General features: G+C 42.8%; 1 protein-coding gene across 1 annotated transcript in view; it reads right to left on the bottom strand.

Moving 5' to 3' along the window:
• Positions 1-19,414, bottom strand: part of PIGL (phosphatidylinositol glycan anchor biosynthesis class L) — a 154,589-nt gene extending 135,175 nt beyond the window's left edge. Inside the window, 2 exon segments of the mRNA XM_044673011.1 lie at positions 12,623-12,722; positions 18,385-19,414. Of these exon segments, the coding sequence (XP_044528946.1) occupies positions 12,623-12,722; positions 18,385-18,631 (347 nt within the window). The 5' untranslated portion in view covers positions 18,632-19,414.
• Between the last annotated feature and the right edge of the window lie 562 nt (positions 19,415-19,976).

Here is a 19,976-nt window from a genome sequence, read left to right as displayed (position 1 = left end):
TAAAAGCAGAGGATCACTGAGGAAGTACAGGCAGGGTTGGGGGTGTGGGAGGTGCTCATGACTCCAGGATAATATCATCCTCTTCTTCCAGAAACCAAACCACCGGGTCTCCTACTGATTACAATCAAGCCACAAAGAGCCATCTGGCAATTTAGTTCAGGAAGCTTTCTTCCCACCAATACTGTAATTAGTAAAGGAATTAAAAAGAAGATTAACCTCTGTGGCTACATTAGAAAAAAAATATCAGAACTTCTCCTTACCCCCATCAATATTTTGGCAATAAGTGTGGAAAAACCCTTACGTATGGCCTCAACTCATCCTGCAAGGTGAGTCCATCCATTTCAGATTTCTATCTGTTCACTCGGTCATTTTCTGTGCTGGAACTTTCTCAGGGAAGGGACTGTTTTTTACATAATCTTTTGTGTATCAGGCACTGTGGACGTTATTAGTCACATATTAACACCAGCACCACCATCACTGTGTACAGAAGGGTTCGCAATTACCCATGTCATTTGTGCTGTGATAGAAGGTTGCATTATTTAGAGCGACCAGGCCAGGAATCTGGGCACTGTGTGTTAGAAGGGAAGGTGGTGGGGGAGGAGGGAGAGGGACTGCAACTCTGAAGGGCAGTTCATAAATTTACTCATGCAAGCAGATTCTCAAGCCCGGCTAGCTTTCCTCCCTGTTGTCATAGTATATCCCTGGGGAATTGGCTCCATTGGCTCCTTAGAGAGAGCCACTAGGCAAAGTGGATGCTACCAGAACCAGCAACTCGACTAATCCCTTTAGCTGCAATGGCAGAGTATTGCAAATGGGAGCATTTCTCCTGTTTTCCGGGACTATTGCCGCTGTGCAGCCAAAAGTAGAGACAGAACACATGCCAAAAGTCAGAAGTGCTCAGCCATGACTTAGAATTTCTGAGAAAGGCAAAGCTAAAGTTTATTTAAATAAAAACCTTCTTGGGGGTTTTCCGTGGGCATGTATGCATATGTAGGGAAGCTGTGAGATAGAGAGGTAATAGTAGAAAGGTGACTGCATTAGGGTGCCAGGCCCCTGATGGGCAGCTTCCTCTCCTTGTGACCATTGCTAAGGCCACTTTTCTTCTGGGGGTCTCAGTTTTCTCATCTATAAAATGAGGAGGTTGAACTAGATGGCTTCCAAGGGGGTGGGGCATGCCCTTTCAACTCTCAACCTAGGATTCTCTGGTGTTTGGATTGAGAAGAAAAGAAATGTAAAGGCAGTCCAACAGAGAGAAAGCAATTTATGGAGGACACTGAAAGGTATTTTTACATCCAAAGAAATGTTATCTGTAACCTGTGACTACTCCCTAGCCTCTTGGGCATGTTAATAGTTCTGAATAGATCCCTAACAACTTGGCCCCTGGACTGGCACTCCTCTGTCAGTGTGTATCCTTAGAATGGCCTAGATGGGATCATGTCAGTTCAAAGGGGCTGGCAGGGCTCTACAACAGCTTGGCCACAAAGGTGCGCCTTTGGTGGGGGTCAGGACCCAGGTAAACCTGCCACAAATGAACTCTAACTTTGGCCAAGGTGTGTCTGCCTGGCCCATACTAGCCAGTATTCTTTTGCCTTTGCTATTTTCACTTCCCGACAATCTTTCCCTCTACTTGTTAATCTAAGTTCTAGCCATCCTTCAAGGGCTGGGCCAAGCTCTACCTTACCAATCTTGGTCTTTATCACTCATTTGGCCCTTGGAGAATTTTGCTTTCTTAGTCTTATCTTTTTTTTTTTTTTTAAACCATTACTTTCTGGCTTAGCATAGATACTAAATATGAAGGATGAAAAGTGGTAATCCCTCCATTCTCTAAAGCTTTTCCCTCTAAGGATGCCTTCTATAAACTCCTTTATATTCATCTTTTTTCTTTTAAATCCTCACCTTCTGTCTTAAAACCAAAAGGAAGTATATAAGAATTGTAAGGGGGCAGCTGAGTGGCTCAGTGGATTACGAGCCAGGCCTAGAGATGGGAGGTCCTGGGTTCAAATTTGACCTCAGACACTTCTTAGCTGTGTGGCCCTGGGCAAGTCACTTAACCCCCATTGCCTAGCCCTTACCGCTCCTCTACTTTGGAGCCAATACATAATATTGACTCCAAGAGGGAAGGTGAGGGTTTAAAAAACAAAACAAAACTGTAAGGGCTAGGCAATGGGGGTTAAGTGACTTGCCCAAGGTCATACAGCTAAGGAAGTATTTAAGATCAAATTTGAACCCAGGTTCTTCTGACTCAGGACTTGGTGCTTTATCAACTAAGCCACCTAGCTGCCCCTCCTTATTCTCTTAATGTCCTGTTTGTCCCCTCCACCCCCCAAGTTGTAAGTTCTTGGAGGGATGTGCCCTAGGTAGCTCAGAAAGTTATCCTAAGACGAGGCTGTCGTATTCCTTTTTGTAGCCTCTGAATCCAGAGTACAGGGCCATGTGTGTAAGAAGCACACAATAAATATTTGTTGATGAGAGTGATAATCATAGGGCACCAGATAGTTCTTTTTATAGAACAAGCCCTGGCGTGGTACATTTTGATGCTCATGTGAAGTTTTTATCCAAGTTGTTCATTAAAACAGATCCTCAGATCTCGAGCCGCACATGCTAAGGCAGAATACCACAGACAGTATGATGTATGTAATGGAAAGACTGCTGGACTTGGGGATAGGTGATCCAGTTCAATTCTCAGATCTCCCACTTACTGGGTGGCCCCAGGCAAGCCCTTGACTTTCTCTGGGTCCCAGCTTCTGCATCTGTAAAATGAAGGGTTTGGACTAAGCTCCCTTCCAGTAATAAATCCATAATCCTGGGTTGCTATGATAGTGTGGATTGTTAGGGCAAAGCAGGGCCCCAACAAGCCCGCTAACTGACCATCCATGAGAATAATCACAAGGATAACAATGACAGGAACCGTAAGCCAAAAATATAAAGTCTACAGGAGTTCTTCTGCCTTTAATTTCCAGTCATCTGACATCTTTTTGTGTGAACTCTGGATATAATCTATCCTTTGTCAGACTAGGAAGCATCTCTATCTGCCTCCAGATATACGCACTGAAGGTTGTAAACAAAGATGGCACAGACACATATATACATCTATTTATACATATGTGCATCCTTTTTAGAGTTTACATTATCTCCTTCCTTAAAGTAGCAAGGTAGTAAATTATTAGTCTTCCTCCTTCCTTTTCTTTAGAATATGAATTTTTCTGAAAATAACTCAGGTGACTGGGTAGGTGAGTCTACAGTCCTGTCAGAACCTCCAAATTTAAATCCTCTCTTAGCTATAGTTTTGTCTTCTTTCAATTTATGAAACCCATCTCAGGGTCTTCTGATCAAATCCCCCCTTCAGTAAGCAAAAGTATAATGTAGTGAAAAGCTCACTGGACCTATCTTTGTCTACACTTGTGTCACCTGGGCAAGTCTTAGAAATCTCAGAATCAGGGGGCAGCTGGGTAGTTCAGTGGATTGAGAGCCAGGCCTAGAGATGGGAGGTCCTAGTTTCAAATCTGGCCTCAGACACTTCCCAGCTGTGTGACCCTGGGCAAGTCACTTAACCCCCATTGCCTATCCCTTACCACTCTTCTGCCTTGGAGCCAATACACAGTATTGATTCCAAGAGAGAAGGTAAGGGTTAAAAAAAAAGAAATCTCAGAATCTCATTTTCTCTTCCATTAAAAGTGAGGGAAGTGGCACTGTATCATCCCTGAAGTGCCAGCAGTTCCAAATCTTATCATCTGATTTGAAACAGATTACAAAAATGAAGAAACTCAGCTCAGGCAGGGGAAGTGAATTGCCCAAGGTCACACAGAGCACTATTAGTAGCAGCTTTCTTGGGATGAGAACTTCAGTGATTTGGGTCCCACCCTGGATATCCTTTTTATTGCTCAGTGTTGCTAAGGAAGATAAAGATGGTAGTGCAAAGAGTGCAGAACTACCTTGGATTAGCTCTTCCGGATTTTGTGGGGTGAATGTATTAAAATATTTAAGAACTATTTACTGAACACTTAACATACACATAGCGCTAAGCAAGTAGTACAAGGGGGAGGAGGGAGAACTTGGTTGGGAAGACAAGACTTACACAATTAAGCAAACTAATTAGACTTTAGATTAGGGGGAATTCAGTAGGGATTGGAATTGTTGGGGACAGTTTTGTGGAGCACATGGGATTTGAAGGAAGGATATGTAGGGTTTGGATGGGTGAAAGGGAAGAATTGAATAGGCTGCTTTGGGAAGCAATGGGCCCTCTCCATCGCTGATGATCCTGAAGGAGAGCAAGGGTAATTAGGAGTCCACAGACTCATCAGAATAGATTTCATGGAGTCTATAAAATTAGATGGGAAAAACTTGTCTTAATTTCAATATAATTGGTTATAATTCCTTGTATTTTATTTTATGTTATTTAAAGACATTATTCTGAGGAGTCCATAGATTTCACTAGACTTCCCCAAGGGGTCCATGACACAAACAAGGTTAAGAACCTCTGCTATAGAAGCCAAGTGTCCACTTGCTGGAGATACTTGGTGAGGTAGTAGATATGGTTCAAGCTCAGGTCCAGATTGAACTAGACACTGCTACGATTTTGTGATGGGATATGAGAACTCTAGGCAAGGGGCACAGCCAGGTTAAGAGCTGGGGACTGGCAACACATATTTGAAAAACAGAAGAGAGACAGGATAACTTGGGGCAAAGGGTTCATGATAGAGAGTAGTAGGAGACAATGTTGGAGTCAGTTTACTGGAGTTGGAGTCAGAGCACCTTAAATGGCAGGCTGAGGATTCTGATTCTATTAGTGGGCTTTGTGTTCTCAAGTTATTCAGAAATTTTCCCCTCAGAAAAATGGGCTGATCTTTTGATAGAAAATAGAATATATAACAAATAGGATTCTTCCTAGCTGAAGGTTTAGAGCAGTGGTTCCCAAACTTTTTTGGCCTGCCGCCCCCTCTCCAGAAAAAAATATGACTTAGCCCCCTGGAAATGAATTTAAAAAAAAAATTTAATAGCAATTAATAGGAAAGATAAATACACCTTTGGCCATCACCGCTCCCCTGGATCACTGCAGCACCCACCAGGGGGTGGTAGCGCCCACTTTGGGAATCACTGGTTTAGTCTGGAGAATTTGGAGAGCTTAAGAAAATATCAGTGAATAACCACACTTTTTATAAATTTCTTCAAATATAATACCTGTGTATGATATCTTCTGGAAACAATGGGAATCCTCTAGTCTGTTTTGTAGTGGTACACTAACATAAACTTGGTGTGAGATCTGAGTTCTAATCCCAATTCTGCTACTAATGAGCTTATGACCTTGTTAAATTACTTATTCCCTCTGAGCTTTGGCTTCTTAATTTGTAAAATAAGGACAAAGGCCCAACACATCTCTCAGCCCCCTTCTAGTGTTGACATTTCTAGCTCTAAGTCACTAAGCCAGATATCCTCTAGTTCCCTAGTAACTCCTTATAGTAGTCTATGGGTCCCTAGTGTTCTGGATGAATTAATGTACTTCTTTTCCATCCATGTGCATCAACTTTTCCAGTTTGGCATCAATTTAATGACTTCTCTTTATCTTCTTTGCTTCAGAGACTAATCTAACCTTAGAGAATGAGATTACTTTCAAGGAAATAGACTGGAACTTTGCATGGCGGGTTTACAAAGTTCCCTTCTCTAGTATGAAGAGTCACAGAGTCTGGAATCTACTCCTCCCAAAACATGGAAAATGTGTCCATTAGCGACCTCAGTCATTAGAATGATGACTTAGAATTCTTCAAAGAAACTAGTCCTTTGAAAATTTCCTTTTAAATTAACTACACCAATTTAGACTTTAAACAAAGCTGACTTTGAATAAGGAGATTAGAGTGCATTCGGGAGGTAGAAGAGAGAACGAAAATCTTTCCATTCCCTTCTTGTTGCAAAATCAAAAGCCAAATGTATCACAAACCAGCCTTCCCACACCCAAATCGAAGCAAGTTCATGAGGCTGCCAAATGATGGCATCACCCATGTGGGACTATTTCAGATAATCACAGAAACTCTTCATGAGGTTTGCTGGCTTATCTCGTGTATGCCTCTCAATTCAGACTATAGAACTCAAGTAAAATTCTCATCTAAAATGAATATTTAAATAAGCTCAGAGATGTTTGATGTCAACAGAACAAATGTAAAAGGAGCCTTACCACAGATGCTGAAACAGCTTCTGGCTCAGCAAGTGTGCGTGGTAAAGCCTGGCTGGTTGGAAATGTCAGAAAAGTGAGGGGAAATGAACTCTGAAATTAGTTAGGTTGAGATGAGCTAAGATTTGAATTGAAGACAAATAGGATATCTGGGGGGGAACCAGTTGCTTCTGATGGCTGCTACCTGGAGTAAAGCAGAGCTCACTCAGTGAGGTTTTACAGCATATGTGAGACTCTGGAGAGATTAATTTGCTTTAAATTTGAGGAAATGCTCAGAGATGATGTCTTTTTTTTTTTTTAATCATGCCATTTGATAGCTAAGGGGCAAGAGGAAGAGAAGGGGAGGTCCAAATGAGCAAAGGTTGATTTTTAGCTGAATCTTCAAGCCTCAGGTAGGTCAATTTCTCCCACCTAAATTATTTCTGCCCTTTTGTGAGTTAAAAATATAACTAATGCCTAAGAAGATGATGAAAATAAAGAGGAAGCCCAGGCTGCATGACTCAGTCAGGCCGTACAATGGTTGGCCTCAAACCAAGACTAACAATCCTTTGGATTTCCCTCACCAAAATACAAGCCTAAAGCCATTTGGGAGGGCAGAGAACAGAAACATATATGTGGCATGGCAAGAAGCAAACAGGACCTTAACGGGGAACAGGTTTTCTTTCTTTTTTTCAAAGAAACCAGAGACTTGGGAAGGGGTATTTCAATTTGGGAAAGGGCTCATGGGATTGACCACTTGTCTGGACAGTGAACAAATTCCACAAACTTGATGTCCCTCTCAATACAACAGCTGGCATCTCAGAAGCAGCTTGTCCCATCAGGTGCTATCAGAGCATTTATTCCAACATCTGCTCTCACCTTCCTTTCATGGAAAGTTAGTTCTATTGAAAAAAGGGGGAAAACTCAGGGAGCAGATTCTCTTCCTAACTGGAGAGAAGTGGCTGCCAGTCCTGCTGTTTCACTGTACAGTTCAGTGACCTACTTTACCAAACCTGAGCTGGGTGGTGAGCAGGATATTGAAGCCATTCTAGTCAGAGAAACAGAATTTCTCAGATTTAAATAGCTCTCCATACTGAAATGAGAGCTAGTTTCTTTTGTTTTCTTTTTAGTGAACATGGGAGCTATCTGGTCACTGTCCTTTCTCTTTTTCCACACACTTGATGACTGACCTCTATTAAATTTTTCTGTCCTGTCCTTGTCTTTAAACAGTCTTGGTTTCTTTAACTGTTCCTTCTTAGTTCCATTCTCTCACCCTTTAGTCACTTTGGTGCCTTTCCTCTGAATCTCTATTAAGTTTTTTAGTTGCTGCTATTGAGGGGTGAAATTCAGAACTAGATATAGTAGTAAAGGTCTGACCAGCCCAGAACAGATACTAATAGATGTTTATTCCAAGTCTTTTTAAGGAATTCAATCACCTGTTTATTTCAATCACCTCATCGTAACTCTTTAAAGTGTTTGTATTCTTTCAAACAAAAGCAGCAGATCCATCTACAAATAAACCAATGGCTTTGGAGAATGGTTTATCTTGAAGCTCTGGGTTGATCACTAAATTTAAAAATTTAAGAGTAGAAAAAAATGGACTGCAAATAAAGATATGGCTTTTCCAATATTAAAATCGAGTTGATCGGTTTTCTGGTCCAATGAGGGCCAAGATTTAAATTAAAATTCCAGGGTTCTAACACTTTAGATAAGCCCCTCTAGTAGGGATCACACAAGCATAATATTTTTGAAATGAAAGAATCTTTAAAGACTATCTAGCCTAACCCCTTCGTTTTACAAGTGAGAAAACAAAGGAGGAGGTTAAATGACTCAACTAAAGCCAAAGAGTTAGTTAATGGTAGAAGTGGGACTAGAATCCAGGTCTCTGACTGATACATTGCTCAATGTTTTTGGCACCTCAGCAAGGAAGTCTCTAGAGCAGGGGTTGGCAACGTATGGCTCTCGAGCTCTTTTGAGGGCCAGATATGGCTCTTTCTGCAGGAGCCATAAAGTCCATTTTTTTTCAGGTGCTGTTACAGGAGCCACACTGTGAGCACTGGAAGGCTCTCACGAAATAACATTTTAAAAAATGTGGCGTTTATGGCTCTCATAGCCAAAAAGGTGGCTGACCTCTGCTCTAGAGGCTAGCTACAAGGGGAGGGATCTGGCAAAGAATTCAGTTACAAAACAGTAACCTTTTATTTGTCTCTCAAGGTGTAATGAAAGTTCATTAACATTCACAAATAAAGATTTTTTCCCCCTTCTTTTACTCCTGGAGTTAAAGGTTCCAACCAAAGTTTTTGCCCAAGGAAATTGAGTGCATTACCTGCTTGTACACAATAAGGTGCTCCCAAGTGTATATATACTGGCTGATCAGAAGCAGAATAGGATAGTGTTATCTCACTTATCCCCTTACTTATTGATTCCGTACATGAACAAATATGTCACAAATGAGATTCCTGAGGTTTCATTATATGGCACAGAAGGGAGATGGGGTCCTTTATGCAACTGAAGTTTTATGGTTAAATAATGTTCCCCCTCTAAAAGTTTTAATGATTTTAGATGGAAATCTTTCCAGATGATATTACAATATCAGCAAGAATATGAGAACTTGGACTGGGATTCCATTGGTATTGGGAACTTGAAGGTAAGGAAACTGACTCAAGGAATCTAGGCAGGTACCTTCTCTGTCTGCAACTTAGATACAGTGGTAAAGAGTGGCTGGCTCATAGCACTAAGGGCTTAAGTGAGGTGCCCAGTCACACAGCCCATCCATCCCACTACTCCCTGCTGCCTCGGAAATAGAATATAATAGGGGCAGTCACTGGATAAAGAGCCAGGCTTGGGGATAGGAGGTCTTGCATTAAAATCTGACCTCAGATACTTCCTAGCTGTATTGACTTTGGGCAAGTCAATTTAACCCCAATTGCCTAGCCCTTACTGTTCTTCTGCTTTAGAAATAACAGTGTCAATTCTTTTTTTTTTTAATTTTAAACCCATAACTTCTGTGTATTGACTTATAGGTGGAAGATTGGTAAGGGTGGGCAATGGGGGTCAAGTGACTTGCCCAGGGTCACACAGCTGGGAAGTGTCTGAGGCTGGATTTGAACCTAGGACCTTCTGTCTCTAGGCCTGACTCTCAATCCACTGAGCTACCCAGCTGCCCCAAACAGTATCAATTCTAAGACAGAAGGTAAGGGTTAAAAAAAAAAAAAGAATATAACACATCTGATTGGATCTTTAATAGCTCAGGGTCATCTTTAGTACTTTTGAAGTAGAAAAAGTTCTTTGCTTTTCCACCATATGTTTCTTGAATTCTGGAGGCTGCTTTTTATGGTGGTGTTTTTTTTCTTTTCTTTTTGCCTCCTCCCTAGATGTTAAGGGGCAGTAAGGTGGGGCAATGGCCAGAGCACTGGATTTGGAATCACGAATCAGGATGAATTAATAAAATCCAACCTCAGGTACTTCCTATCTATGTGACCCTCAGCAAATCACTTCAGTTCACTCTGTTTGCCTTAGTTCCTCACCAGGAAAATGAGGTAGAAAAGGAAATGCTAAAGCACTCTAGTATCTGTGCCAAGAAAAGCCCCCAGACAGTGTCATGGAAAGTTGGACGAGACCAAAATGACTTGACAACCGAAGTTAAGCTTTCAACTTCAATTCTTCCTCACTACTAATAGGCCTGTCTCTCTCCAGCAATGCTGCCCCCTTTTCCTTTGCTTTCCATAATTTGCTGGTTCTAATATGCTGTGGCCCAGGAAACTAGACAATCAAACTTGTGAGAAGTGTAAAGAGAAATAGTAACAGGCTCTAGATGAGGGTTAAAGGGCTCTCCAATGAGAAGCTTTGATGTATGGCTGTTGAGACATCCCTTTTGCCTATTTCCTGGCTCTTGGCCATGTTTTTGATAGCTGAAGCTATGAACTAAATGATTTCTGGTAAGCAAGGCATTACTATAATTTCTTTCTTCCATAGAAATTCAACTTTTGTCTTCCAGAAACATGAAGCCAACTATTTACCTGGATCTACTTCCCTTCAATTTAATTCAACAGAACACTTATTATCAGTGCATTGTTGGGGGGGGGGGGGAACTGAAAATCTAAGTAAGACAACAACCCTCATGGCAATCTACTAGATAAAACCCAGCAGATTATACTGGGAATTGGTAAATTGTGCCAACAGAGATCTTCCTAACTAGGGCTACTTACAAGGTAAGGAATTTCTCAAAAGGATGCTCTTTGTGGGTAAAGGACAGAATCAACACTATTTCTCTCTCTTCTCCAAAAAGAAACCGAACACCCAATTTAGAGGCACAGATTGGCAACAACACCAGAAGGCATTCCTTCCCATTTCTGCCTTTTACATAGATCCAGGGTGAGGAAGACTTTAAGTCTGTACTCTTTTATTTATCTTCTTCTCTTTGCTCATTACTTAAAGAGACTTGCAATTTTCAACATTTTCTGTGTTGTAATATGACCCCCTTTCATAGGCATTACCCAATACAGGAAGAAGAAAACCACAAACGGAAGAAACCATTGACAGTGAACCATACAGAAAGCACTGTCACTGGGAAGGGCCAGACTAAGCCCACAAAAGCCAGGAAGCAGGTCAGAAGGCAGAGATAGATTGCAGGCACATCCTCATAGTGCCCGATTCTTGCTGTTTAGCTTTTCATTAAAAAAAAAAAAAAGAAAAGAAAAAGAAAGCAGGATACAGGTAAGAACAGGTAAGAAGAGGCTGACAAGGATTTTTAATATATGCTTTTAGTGTATGTGTGGAGCTTTTGGAAAAGTGATTGATGCTATGAAATTGAAAGATTATTCACTCTCTCTTTTTTTTTCCATTTTTTTTTTAAACCCTTGTACTTCGGTGTATTGTCTCATAGGTGGAAGATTGGTAAGGGTGGGCAATGGGGGTCAAGTGACTTGCCCAGGGTCACACAGCTGGGAAGTGGCTGAGGCCGGGTTTGAACCTAGGACCTCCTGTCTCTAGGCCTGACTCTCACTCCACTGAGCTACCCAGCTGCCCTTCACTCTCTTTTAAAGATCAGAATTGTTGACATCCATCTAGGGATCTCAGGTTTGTCATGGGCTTTATAGACATTCTTGCTTCAGAGCTGTTACTTTGGGTCACAGACCCAGGTAAGGAAAGTGCTCTAATAAAGAAGATCAGAGCTCAGGATCTTGGAGAGCTGTTTGGAGGCCAGTCCTGAGAAGCAACTTGCCCAGGATCACTTACACATAATCAGGCTATGTCTGTGTGAGGCTTGATCGCAGATTGTTTTGTCTTTGAGGCCTGCTCTCTCTCCACAAGCCACGTTGTCTCTCTTACAATAGACGTCCACTCTCTGCCTTCTCTCTTAAAGGCACATCTCTGAACCAATAGCAGCAGTTACAACTTCTGCTTTCAGTGTAGGGAAGTAGGTATTTTTTTTTTCCAAACCCTTATTTTTTGTTTTAATATCAATTCTAAAACAGAAGAGCAGTAAGGGCTAGGCAACTGGCATTAAGTAACTTGCCCATGACCACACAATCAGGAAGTGTCTGGGACTGGATTTGAACCCAGATCCTCCCTACTCCAGGCCTGGCTACCTATTCACTATGCTATCTAGCTGCCCTGGGAGGCATATATGAATATCTCCATTTTTTAGATGAGAGAACTGAGGTTCAGAGAGGTTGAATGACTTTGCTTGTGATCATACAAGTAGTATGTGTCAGGGGAAGGATTAGAACCCAGATCTCTCCTGACTCTCAAGTCCAAGATGCTTTCCACTAAACTTATTTACAATAGAAATAGAAGCTATTAAATTAAATTTAAATTATGTAATTAAAAAGAAAATGAGTCACTGTTCAAAATGCTAAAAACTAGAAAACAATTTTAAAACCTGCTCTCATCCTAGCTATTAGCCATTTATACTGCCATTTAATAGGTTAAACTATTTAAAATTCTTGAATATAGTCAGAGGATTCCAGAGTCCCAGGAATTCATCAACCCACTGCCAACATGGTGATGAGCCGTTTTTCAACTAAGCTCAAATGCTTTTCAGAAAATGGGCAGAGCTGTCACTGGGCCTTCCCTCAAACCTCTCTCAGTATGTACATAGGGCTGGCCAGAGTTGGTGCTGCCTTGGCACTGGCATGGCCTTTAGGAGCCAGCCTCATAGACACAACATCATGAGACATCAGATCAGGATCTGAAAGCAGGTGACTCCAGTGAGAATAATGTCTGTACCATCTCATCCTCAGGCTGGCTGCAGAGTATGGGACTGTCTGTCCATGCTATTCTCTGGCAGTGCCCACTAAGTGACAGAGGAAGAGAGATCGGGTACCAATGAAACCATGGGTAGTTGAAAAACTGAAGGATTCAAGTGAATTTTCTGTGTCTTATTACATTATACGCAACTTTTTGTGTTCCCCAGTAAATTTAGTTTTTTTTTTTTGTTTTGTTTTTATAAAAAGATTTCTACATGGTTGAAGTTACCTGTGATCAATAATTGTTACACTGGAGGGTGGAATCCCCAAAACATCACAGCTCTGCAAAAGCTCTCTCTTACGAATCTCCCCTTGATTGTAGTAATTGCCTAGGGATAACAAATAAATCAAGGGCCAGTTTATATCACGCTAGAGATAGGTGGCGGCTCTTGGCTTTGTGATCATGACAGATGGCTTCAACAAAGTTCACAGGGGCAGCAGCCACTCATCCCATTGTCACTATGATACCCTGCTGTGTGACTGGGCAAGCCCTTTGGCTTTCTTGAGCATTAGCTTACTTGTATATAATATAAGAATGCTCCTTCATTTCCTGGCTCACAGGGCTGTTGTGATGATCAAATGTATGTGAAAATATTGGTAACTGTATTAAAACAAAAGGACATTGCAGACTCTTTCCTACCTGCTTTTTTTTTCTAACAATAGCTTTAGTTACAGTAACACACACACACATATGAATGTATATCAGTTTTACCTACAAGCACACACACTCATTCTGTTTCTATTTTGTAAGAGGTATCACCTAGGAGTGGATAGAGAGCTGGACTCAAAATTAAGATACTGTGAGTTCGAGTTACGACTCTGATATAGGTTAGCAGTGTGCCCTTAGACAAGTTACTGAATTTCTTACTAAGACTGTGTATGTTTCAGAGGTATTGGCAAGCTCGTTGGGGAGCTCCCTATAGCAGAGAAATCCCAAGTCTTCTCTTTATCCCTATGGATTTTGCATTGATTTATCTATGTACATGTTCCTTCTACTCCAAAGAGCATATAAGTACTTTAAGGGCAAGGACTGACTGTTATTTTAATCTTTGTATCCTCAAGGCAGGTCATGGAAGGTGCTTGTTTGTTGAGTGGCTGCATAAATGAGGGTCAGGGTTTAGTGAGATCACAGGTTCAGATTTAGGTCTAGAAGGGACCTTAAAAATCAGCCTTCAGTTAGTCAATATATTACATTCTACAAGGAGACTGAATCTAAAAATAGGCAATATCATCATATGTGGGGTTTATATTTTTTCAATGTTCAGAAAACACACCCTATTCTTTTTTTGGCCTTATATTTTAAGTTGTATCTACAAACAACTTCTCATTACAAATACTGTAAAACCTAGTTGCTATTTAAGAGAATTCTATAGGGGCAGTTAGGTAGCACAGTGGATAGAATGCCAGGTCTGGAGTTGTTAGGACCTGAGTTTAAATCTGACCTCAGACACTGCCTAGCTATGTGACCCTGGGCAAGTCACTTAACCCCAATTGCCTAGCCCTTACCACTCTTCTGCATTAGAATTGGTATTGGTATTGATTCTTTTTTTATTTTAAAAAAAGCTTACCTTCTGTTTTACAAGAGGTTCCAAGGCAGAAGAGCAGTCGGGGCTTGGCAATTGGGGCTAAGTGACTTGTCCAGGGTCATACAATTAGGAAATGTCTGAGGCCAGATTTGAACACTGGCCCTCCCAACTCTGGGCCTGGAACTCTATCCATTGAGCCACCTAGTTGCCTCATAAGGGTTTAAAAAAAGGGGGGGAATCCTATGTCAGACTGCATAGTGTGTAACTGCTCTTTGATGACATTCAATGCTAGTGAAACTGAGGGCTGATATGTCCAAGGCCCTTGGATTCACTACACTCTGTTAGAACTGAGAGTTCTTTAAGTTAGAAAAACACACAGGGAAGGTTGCTTCCTATCGCATTTCTCCTTCCTCTTTCTTTCTCTCAACCATGAAAAAGAACTGTTTTTAAATTTGATCCCAGGTTGGGGATCATGGAGAGTTCAAAAGAAAGCATGCCATGAAAACAAGTGCATAGAACTTTGGAGAGAAGTAAGCCTGAGCTAGGTTCAAATATGACCTTGGACTCTTCCTAGCTGGGTGACCCTGGGTAAGACACTTTAACCCTAATTGCTTAGCCCTTACCACTCTTCTGCCTTGGAGCCAATACATAGTATAGATTCGAAGATGGAAGGTGAGGGTTTTATTTATTAAAAAAAAAAAAAAAAAAAAAAAGATAATAGGCTTAGAGGCTAGGAACTGAGGTTGGTTCATTTGATTCACTTTGTATAACACCCAGCATAGCAGGACATGATGGCGCCTGGTGAGTAAAACTGACATTTTTTTTTTAGATGATCACTTATGACTGTAAGGAGTTTGATGCAAAAACGACTATTCCAAAGCCCAAATATTTGCACCTAACCATTGTGGAATCAACCACTTGGGATTTCATTTTTAATGACTTTTCCATCTTCTCCTGGGATAGCCTTCATTTCTTCTTTCAATTTGGTGGTATAACACAGATGGTTATGATAAAAGGTAGCATAACTTTTACCAAACTGAACATCCAGTTTTTATTTTCCATCTATGAAATAAAAATCCAGCAATGCAACAGATATTGTATGCTGACAGAAGAAAAATGCAACATTCATATCAATTATTAATATTTTGATTACATTCGGAAGCAAAATTGTTTTGAGTTGATTACTTTGTAAAAATTTCTTTGTTTTGAAAGAGCTGGAAAAGACCTTAAAAGTCTCCTACTTCAATCTTTTCACTTTGATGGTGAGGCAAGCTTATACGAGGTCACAGCTGAAAGAGCATGAAATAGATAGCACCTGAGTTACTATACCAGGGCAGATTCTATTTATCAGTCTGCCACAGCAGGAACTTAGCTTCCAGACTCTCTGGGCAAAACTCAAGGGTCCTAAAACTGGACATAATATAATTTAGCAATGGAAACATTATTTAGGTCATTTTTTAGCCCTAAAATTAGTATGTAAAATTGCTTTTGTAGTCAAAACAAATATTAATTGGGAATCCAGAACTTTTACCTTAATAGGCTATACAGATACAAAACTTCTGAAACCAATAATCACAAGAGGACTGGAGGGAAGGGCATGATTTCTATTAGGTAATACCAATATATGCAATTATTAATAAGATACATTGTTCAGTGTTTACAACATCATAACAGTCAACACTCCAGAAATCTCTAGATACAATTAAATTGTTGCAGGAGAGGGAAGAAAAGCTATTAATTTTGATATTGAGTTGAAATATACAATACAGTTTGAGGCTGCATTGATAACTATTCAGACTGTGTGTGCATGCATGTGTGTGTGTGTGTGTCTGTGTAACTCAATTTCTCTGTAAATTTTAATTCCAAAGAGACTAGTAAAGACTTTTATTTAAAAGTTCTTTATGGAAATTATGTTGGGCAAGTTGAATGATCTATGGCATCTGTAAGATGGTGAACTTAGTCACTAATATTTTAATAGATATCTAATATAAATCTGAGCACATATGGTCTAGACATTATGTTAGGTTCTAAGAATATTCATCCCTCAGAGGCTAAAAATGTAGTTCAGAGAGGACATGTATGTGAAGATTAACAATGTGAGACATCTAAATGAAAGGTAGACAAGGCATATGCCAGCCAGATCTCCTTAACTGGAAAAGGTTCATTAATCTTTATGGCATTAACATAGTATAATTCAGATGGCAGTGTTAGTACAAAGTCCACCAAAGAATCTATCCACACACATTACATTTTTAATAATCCCTTTCTAATTATTATGGGCCAAGAAGAAATATAAGCTAATTTAAAAATGTGTCAAAACAAAACACAGACAGGAAAATAGTATTTTGTCCCTTGTCTCACCATTATTACATAATATATTTCAAATCCCAATGAGAAATAATTCTGGGGTAACCTTAACATCATTTTTTCAGTCTATTAGCATGGATACTGGAGAGAAGCCTCCTTTATTAAAATAATTAAAACCATAACTAAGTTAGTCAAGATATACTTTAAGAGATAAATAATTTAGTAATAAGTTTCTTGGACAAGCTTTTTCTTAAAAAAATTTTGAAAAATTATGATATAGTAGAATAGATAACACATTGGAAACCTGAGCTCATATACTTCTAGTCTGGGCCCTGTTCCTCTGTCTGTTTTTTTCTGCATCCAATGATAGAGGATTGGGCTAGGTGTTTTCCAAATCCCACTTCCAATTTGCAAATTCAGTCATAAATCCAGGGCTCTACTTTGCATATATATTGAAGATCTTTCTATTTAGAGGTTCATTTTGTTTAGTAAACTTCTTGCATTGTAAGAAATCAGTTTGAAATTTAAAAACAAATATTTAAAATGATTCCATTTAAACAGTTTGAAGTATTAAACACCTTAATTTGTTTTCAAAGACATTACTTTCAAGGATTTTTTCATAAGATGTAAATATAATGTTGGGATTCATACTCTTATGGTACTTTTGAATAGGTAGGAATTTAACAGCACAACTAGATTTCTTTTGGAGTATTTGAAATAAACTTGTTGACAAATTGATCATAATTATAACTGTAGGCTAATTCTTTTGGATTCTCAGGCAGAAACCACTGTTTGAGAAACATCTGTTTCAGACTAAGGAGTATAATATTCAATCTTTGGAGAGGCAGGTGTTGTGGTAAGAACAATGGATATGGAGTTAGAGGATATGGGGTTTAATTCTAATCTAGTACCTAATTTACTATAGTTCTGGCTGATTTCAATTGTCTTAAGGGCTCCATCTCTGTAAAATGAGGGGGTTGGACTAGATCAGTCAATGAGTCAATATACAATACTACTATGTGCCAGGTACTTTTCTAAGTACTGGGGTTCTTAGAAAGGCAAAAATCAGAACTTATTCTCACATTCTGTGGTGCAGGACTTGCGGAGACTGAATACATATGAAGAACTATATTTAAGCCTTAAACTTTCACCACTTTTGCAGATTTTGGACTGAAACCGTAAGATTGTTAGTACATCATTTAAGTGCCAACTATATGCCAGTTACTGTCTTAAGGAGTTCTGGGGTGTAGGCCCCAATCTGAATCCATAAGGGAAATCCAACTTAAGCCTTAAATTTTCATCACTTTTACCAATTTTGGATTTAGCCAGTCAGCTGCAAAGGAGAATGAGCTATTTCACATTAAACCATCCCCTACATTCTGTCTGAAAATCAGCGTATTGGTTCCAAAAGAGAAGAGCAATGGGGTTAAATGACTTGCCAAGGGTCACCCAGCTAAGAAGTGCTGAGGTCACATTTGAAGCTAGGACCTCTGGTCTCTAAGACTGGCTCTCAATTCACTGAGCCACCTAGCTGGCCCTCTCCTCCCCCAAATTATCTCATTAAAATGTCACAGTATATAGTAAGGGACCATGACTTCTGTATGCTAAATAAACAATGTATCTCATATTTACTTATATCTTTCAACATGAGGCAGATATATTTAAAAGCTTCACAGGTTTTACAGTAGCTTGTCAATAGATGGATGGATACTTAATATAGCTCTACAAGTGCGACGAATTTTTAAATAGGAATCACTGTCTGGACTGGTCTTTTTCCAGCTTTGGGCTCTTCATTCTGACCTGAAATTCCCTGGGAGGCTGCAAGAGCCTCCTTGGCCCTGCAGAATAATGGGGAGGATTGGGGGGCGGGATCACTACATTTCAGTTCCTGTGGGGAGACGACACCAGTGTGCTTGGGGCTCCTACAGTGAATAAAGTTAGACAAGATAGGCTCCAAAGCACACTTTATTGCAAGGCCTCGGTTCTCTCTGGGTCTCCCGTCCCTCAGGTGGACAGGGGGCGGAGTGGCAGTGGGATGTGTCTCCAGCCCCACTAGGGGAGACTTTCGTTCCTCCCCCGTATTTCTGGCTGCCCCGGCGGGGGAGCAGCTCCGCTCCCTGTCCCGTCCCTGCCCGCCTGCCCGCCCGGGGCCTCCTACCTGCGGAGAAGCAGAGCAGGTAGACCTGGTACTTCAACCGGGTCAGGCCCAGAAGCGTGGGGGCAAAGAACATGGCCTCGTCGTCCGGGTGCGCGGTCACCAGTAGGGCCCTACTCCCGAATCCCTCCAGCTCCAGGTCCCTGCCCCTGCTCCGCGTCCACCCGGAACAATCCCAGGCCCAGACCCAGAGAAGCCATAGTGCGCAGGTGGCTGATAACGAGAGCAGCAGTGAGACCGACACCGCCATATAAGCGCCGGAAGGGACTGGCCGAAAAGCGGACGCCGCAGACTGCCAAGTTCCGCCCGACTACCGGGCGGCCAGGCAGCACGCCTGCGCAGAGCGTACGTTCTTGCGCGGGCCCGGCAGGTGTCAGTTTCTCCGGCCCCGCCCAGCCCCACCCGGCAGGGGTAGCAGCTTTGGTCTCTAGCTCCTGGTAGCGCCTTTCTATCCTTCGTTTTAAGCTGCCGCGTGCTCTCTTCCTGGGGCTTCGCGGCTTCTCCCCTTTGCCTTCCAGGGCAGCCTCCCTCGCCAGCTCACTGAGCTCCCTCCGGGGAGCCTGGACACCTGGCCCCACCTTCCCAGTCCGCCCCTCCGGTTTCAGTGCAACCTGTTTCCCACTAGTCGTGCCGAGAGTAGCTCTCTACGGGCCTCCTGGGCTGCCGCCTCTTTGTTCCCTTCGCGGCCTCTCGGAGACCAACGGTCTCGGGCAGGCCACGGTCGGACCGGCGCTCCTGCCTCTCGGGGCCGACCCCGATGCGGTCCAGGCCGGCTCCCTCGGGTTCGCATTCACAAGCCTGGCAGGGGTAGGGAGAAAAAAGCATGGTGTGGGCACGGCGTGGGCGCCGGCATTTGCCTAGACGGCCACGCGCGGGGGGCTGCCCCCGGGGACCCAGCCTGCGCCGGACGGATGCCTTCGGTCCCACCGCCTGACGCTTGGGGAGGCTCTGTGCCAGAAGGCCCCGAGCCTGGGGGACTGGAGCAGGACCCAGTGCCCTCGAAGGCGACCCACAGGGACTAAGTGAAAGGAGGAGCAGGTGGGTAAGCCTTGGGGCAGCCTGGAACTCCCCACGTGGAGTCCCCGGAGCTCAGGCGGGGGAGGGGAGGCCGTAGGTCTGCGCGAGGCCGGCGCCGCGATCCGGCGGGCGGGAGGGGCCGCGAAGTCGGGGGAGCGCACCCCCCACCAGCCCCGGAAGGGGGCGGGGCCTGGGCGTTGGGGGCGGGGCCTCCACAGAGGCCGGCGCGGGGGAGGGGCGCACTCAAGATGGCGGCCGCGCTGGCGGAGCAGCAGGGCCCTCGGCGGTGGCGGCGGCGGCGACAGGGACAACAGCGACGACAGCAACAGCAGCAGCAACAGAGCCCACAACCGCGGCGGCGACACGAGTGACAGGCGAGTGCGCGCGCCGGCCTGGCCGAGGGGCCGCGGGGAGTCCCCGCTCGCTAGTCGCCCCGGCCCGCCCTGCCCCGCCGGCCCGCCAGCCGCGCCGTCCCCTTGTCGCCCTCCCGCCTGCTCGGGGGGCGCACCCGCCCGCCGCACCGTAGCCGGTGAGTAGGCCTAGAGTCGAGGCGTCGTCGGGGAGCCGCAGGAGCCTCG

Source organism: Gracilinanus agilis, chromosome 4 (assembly GCF_016433145.1).
Source record: "Gracilinanus agilis isolate LMUSP501 chromosome 4, AgileGrace, whole genome shotgun sequence".
Taxonomy (NCBI): domain Eukaryota; kingdom Metazoa; phylum Chordata; class Mammalia; order Didelphimorphia; family Didelphidae; genus Gracilinanus; species Gracilinanus agilis.
This window is presented reverse-complemented; position numbering and strand designations above follow the sequence as displayed.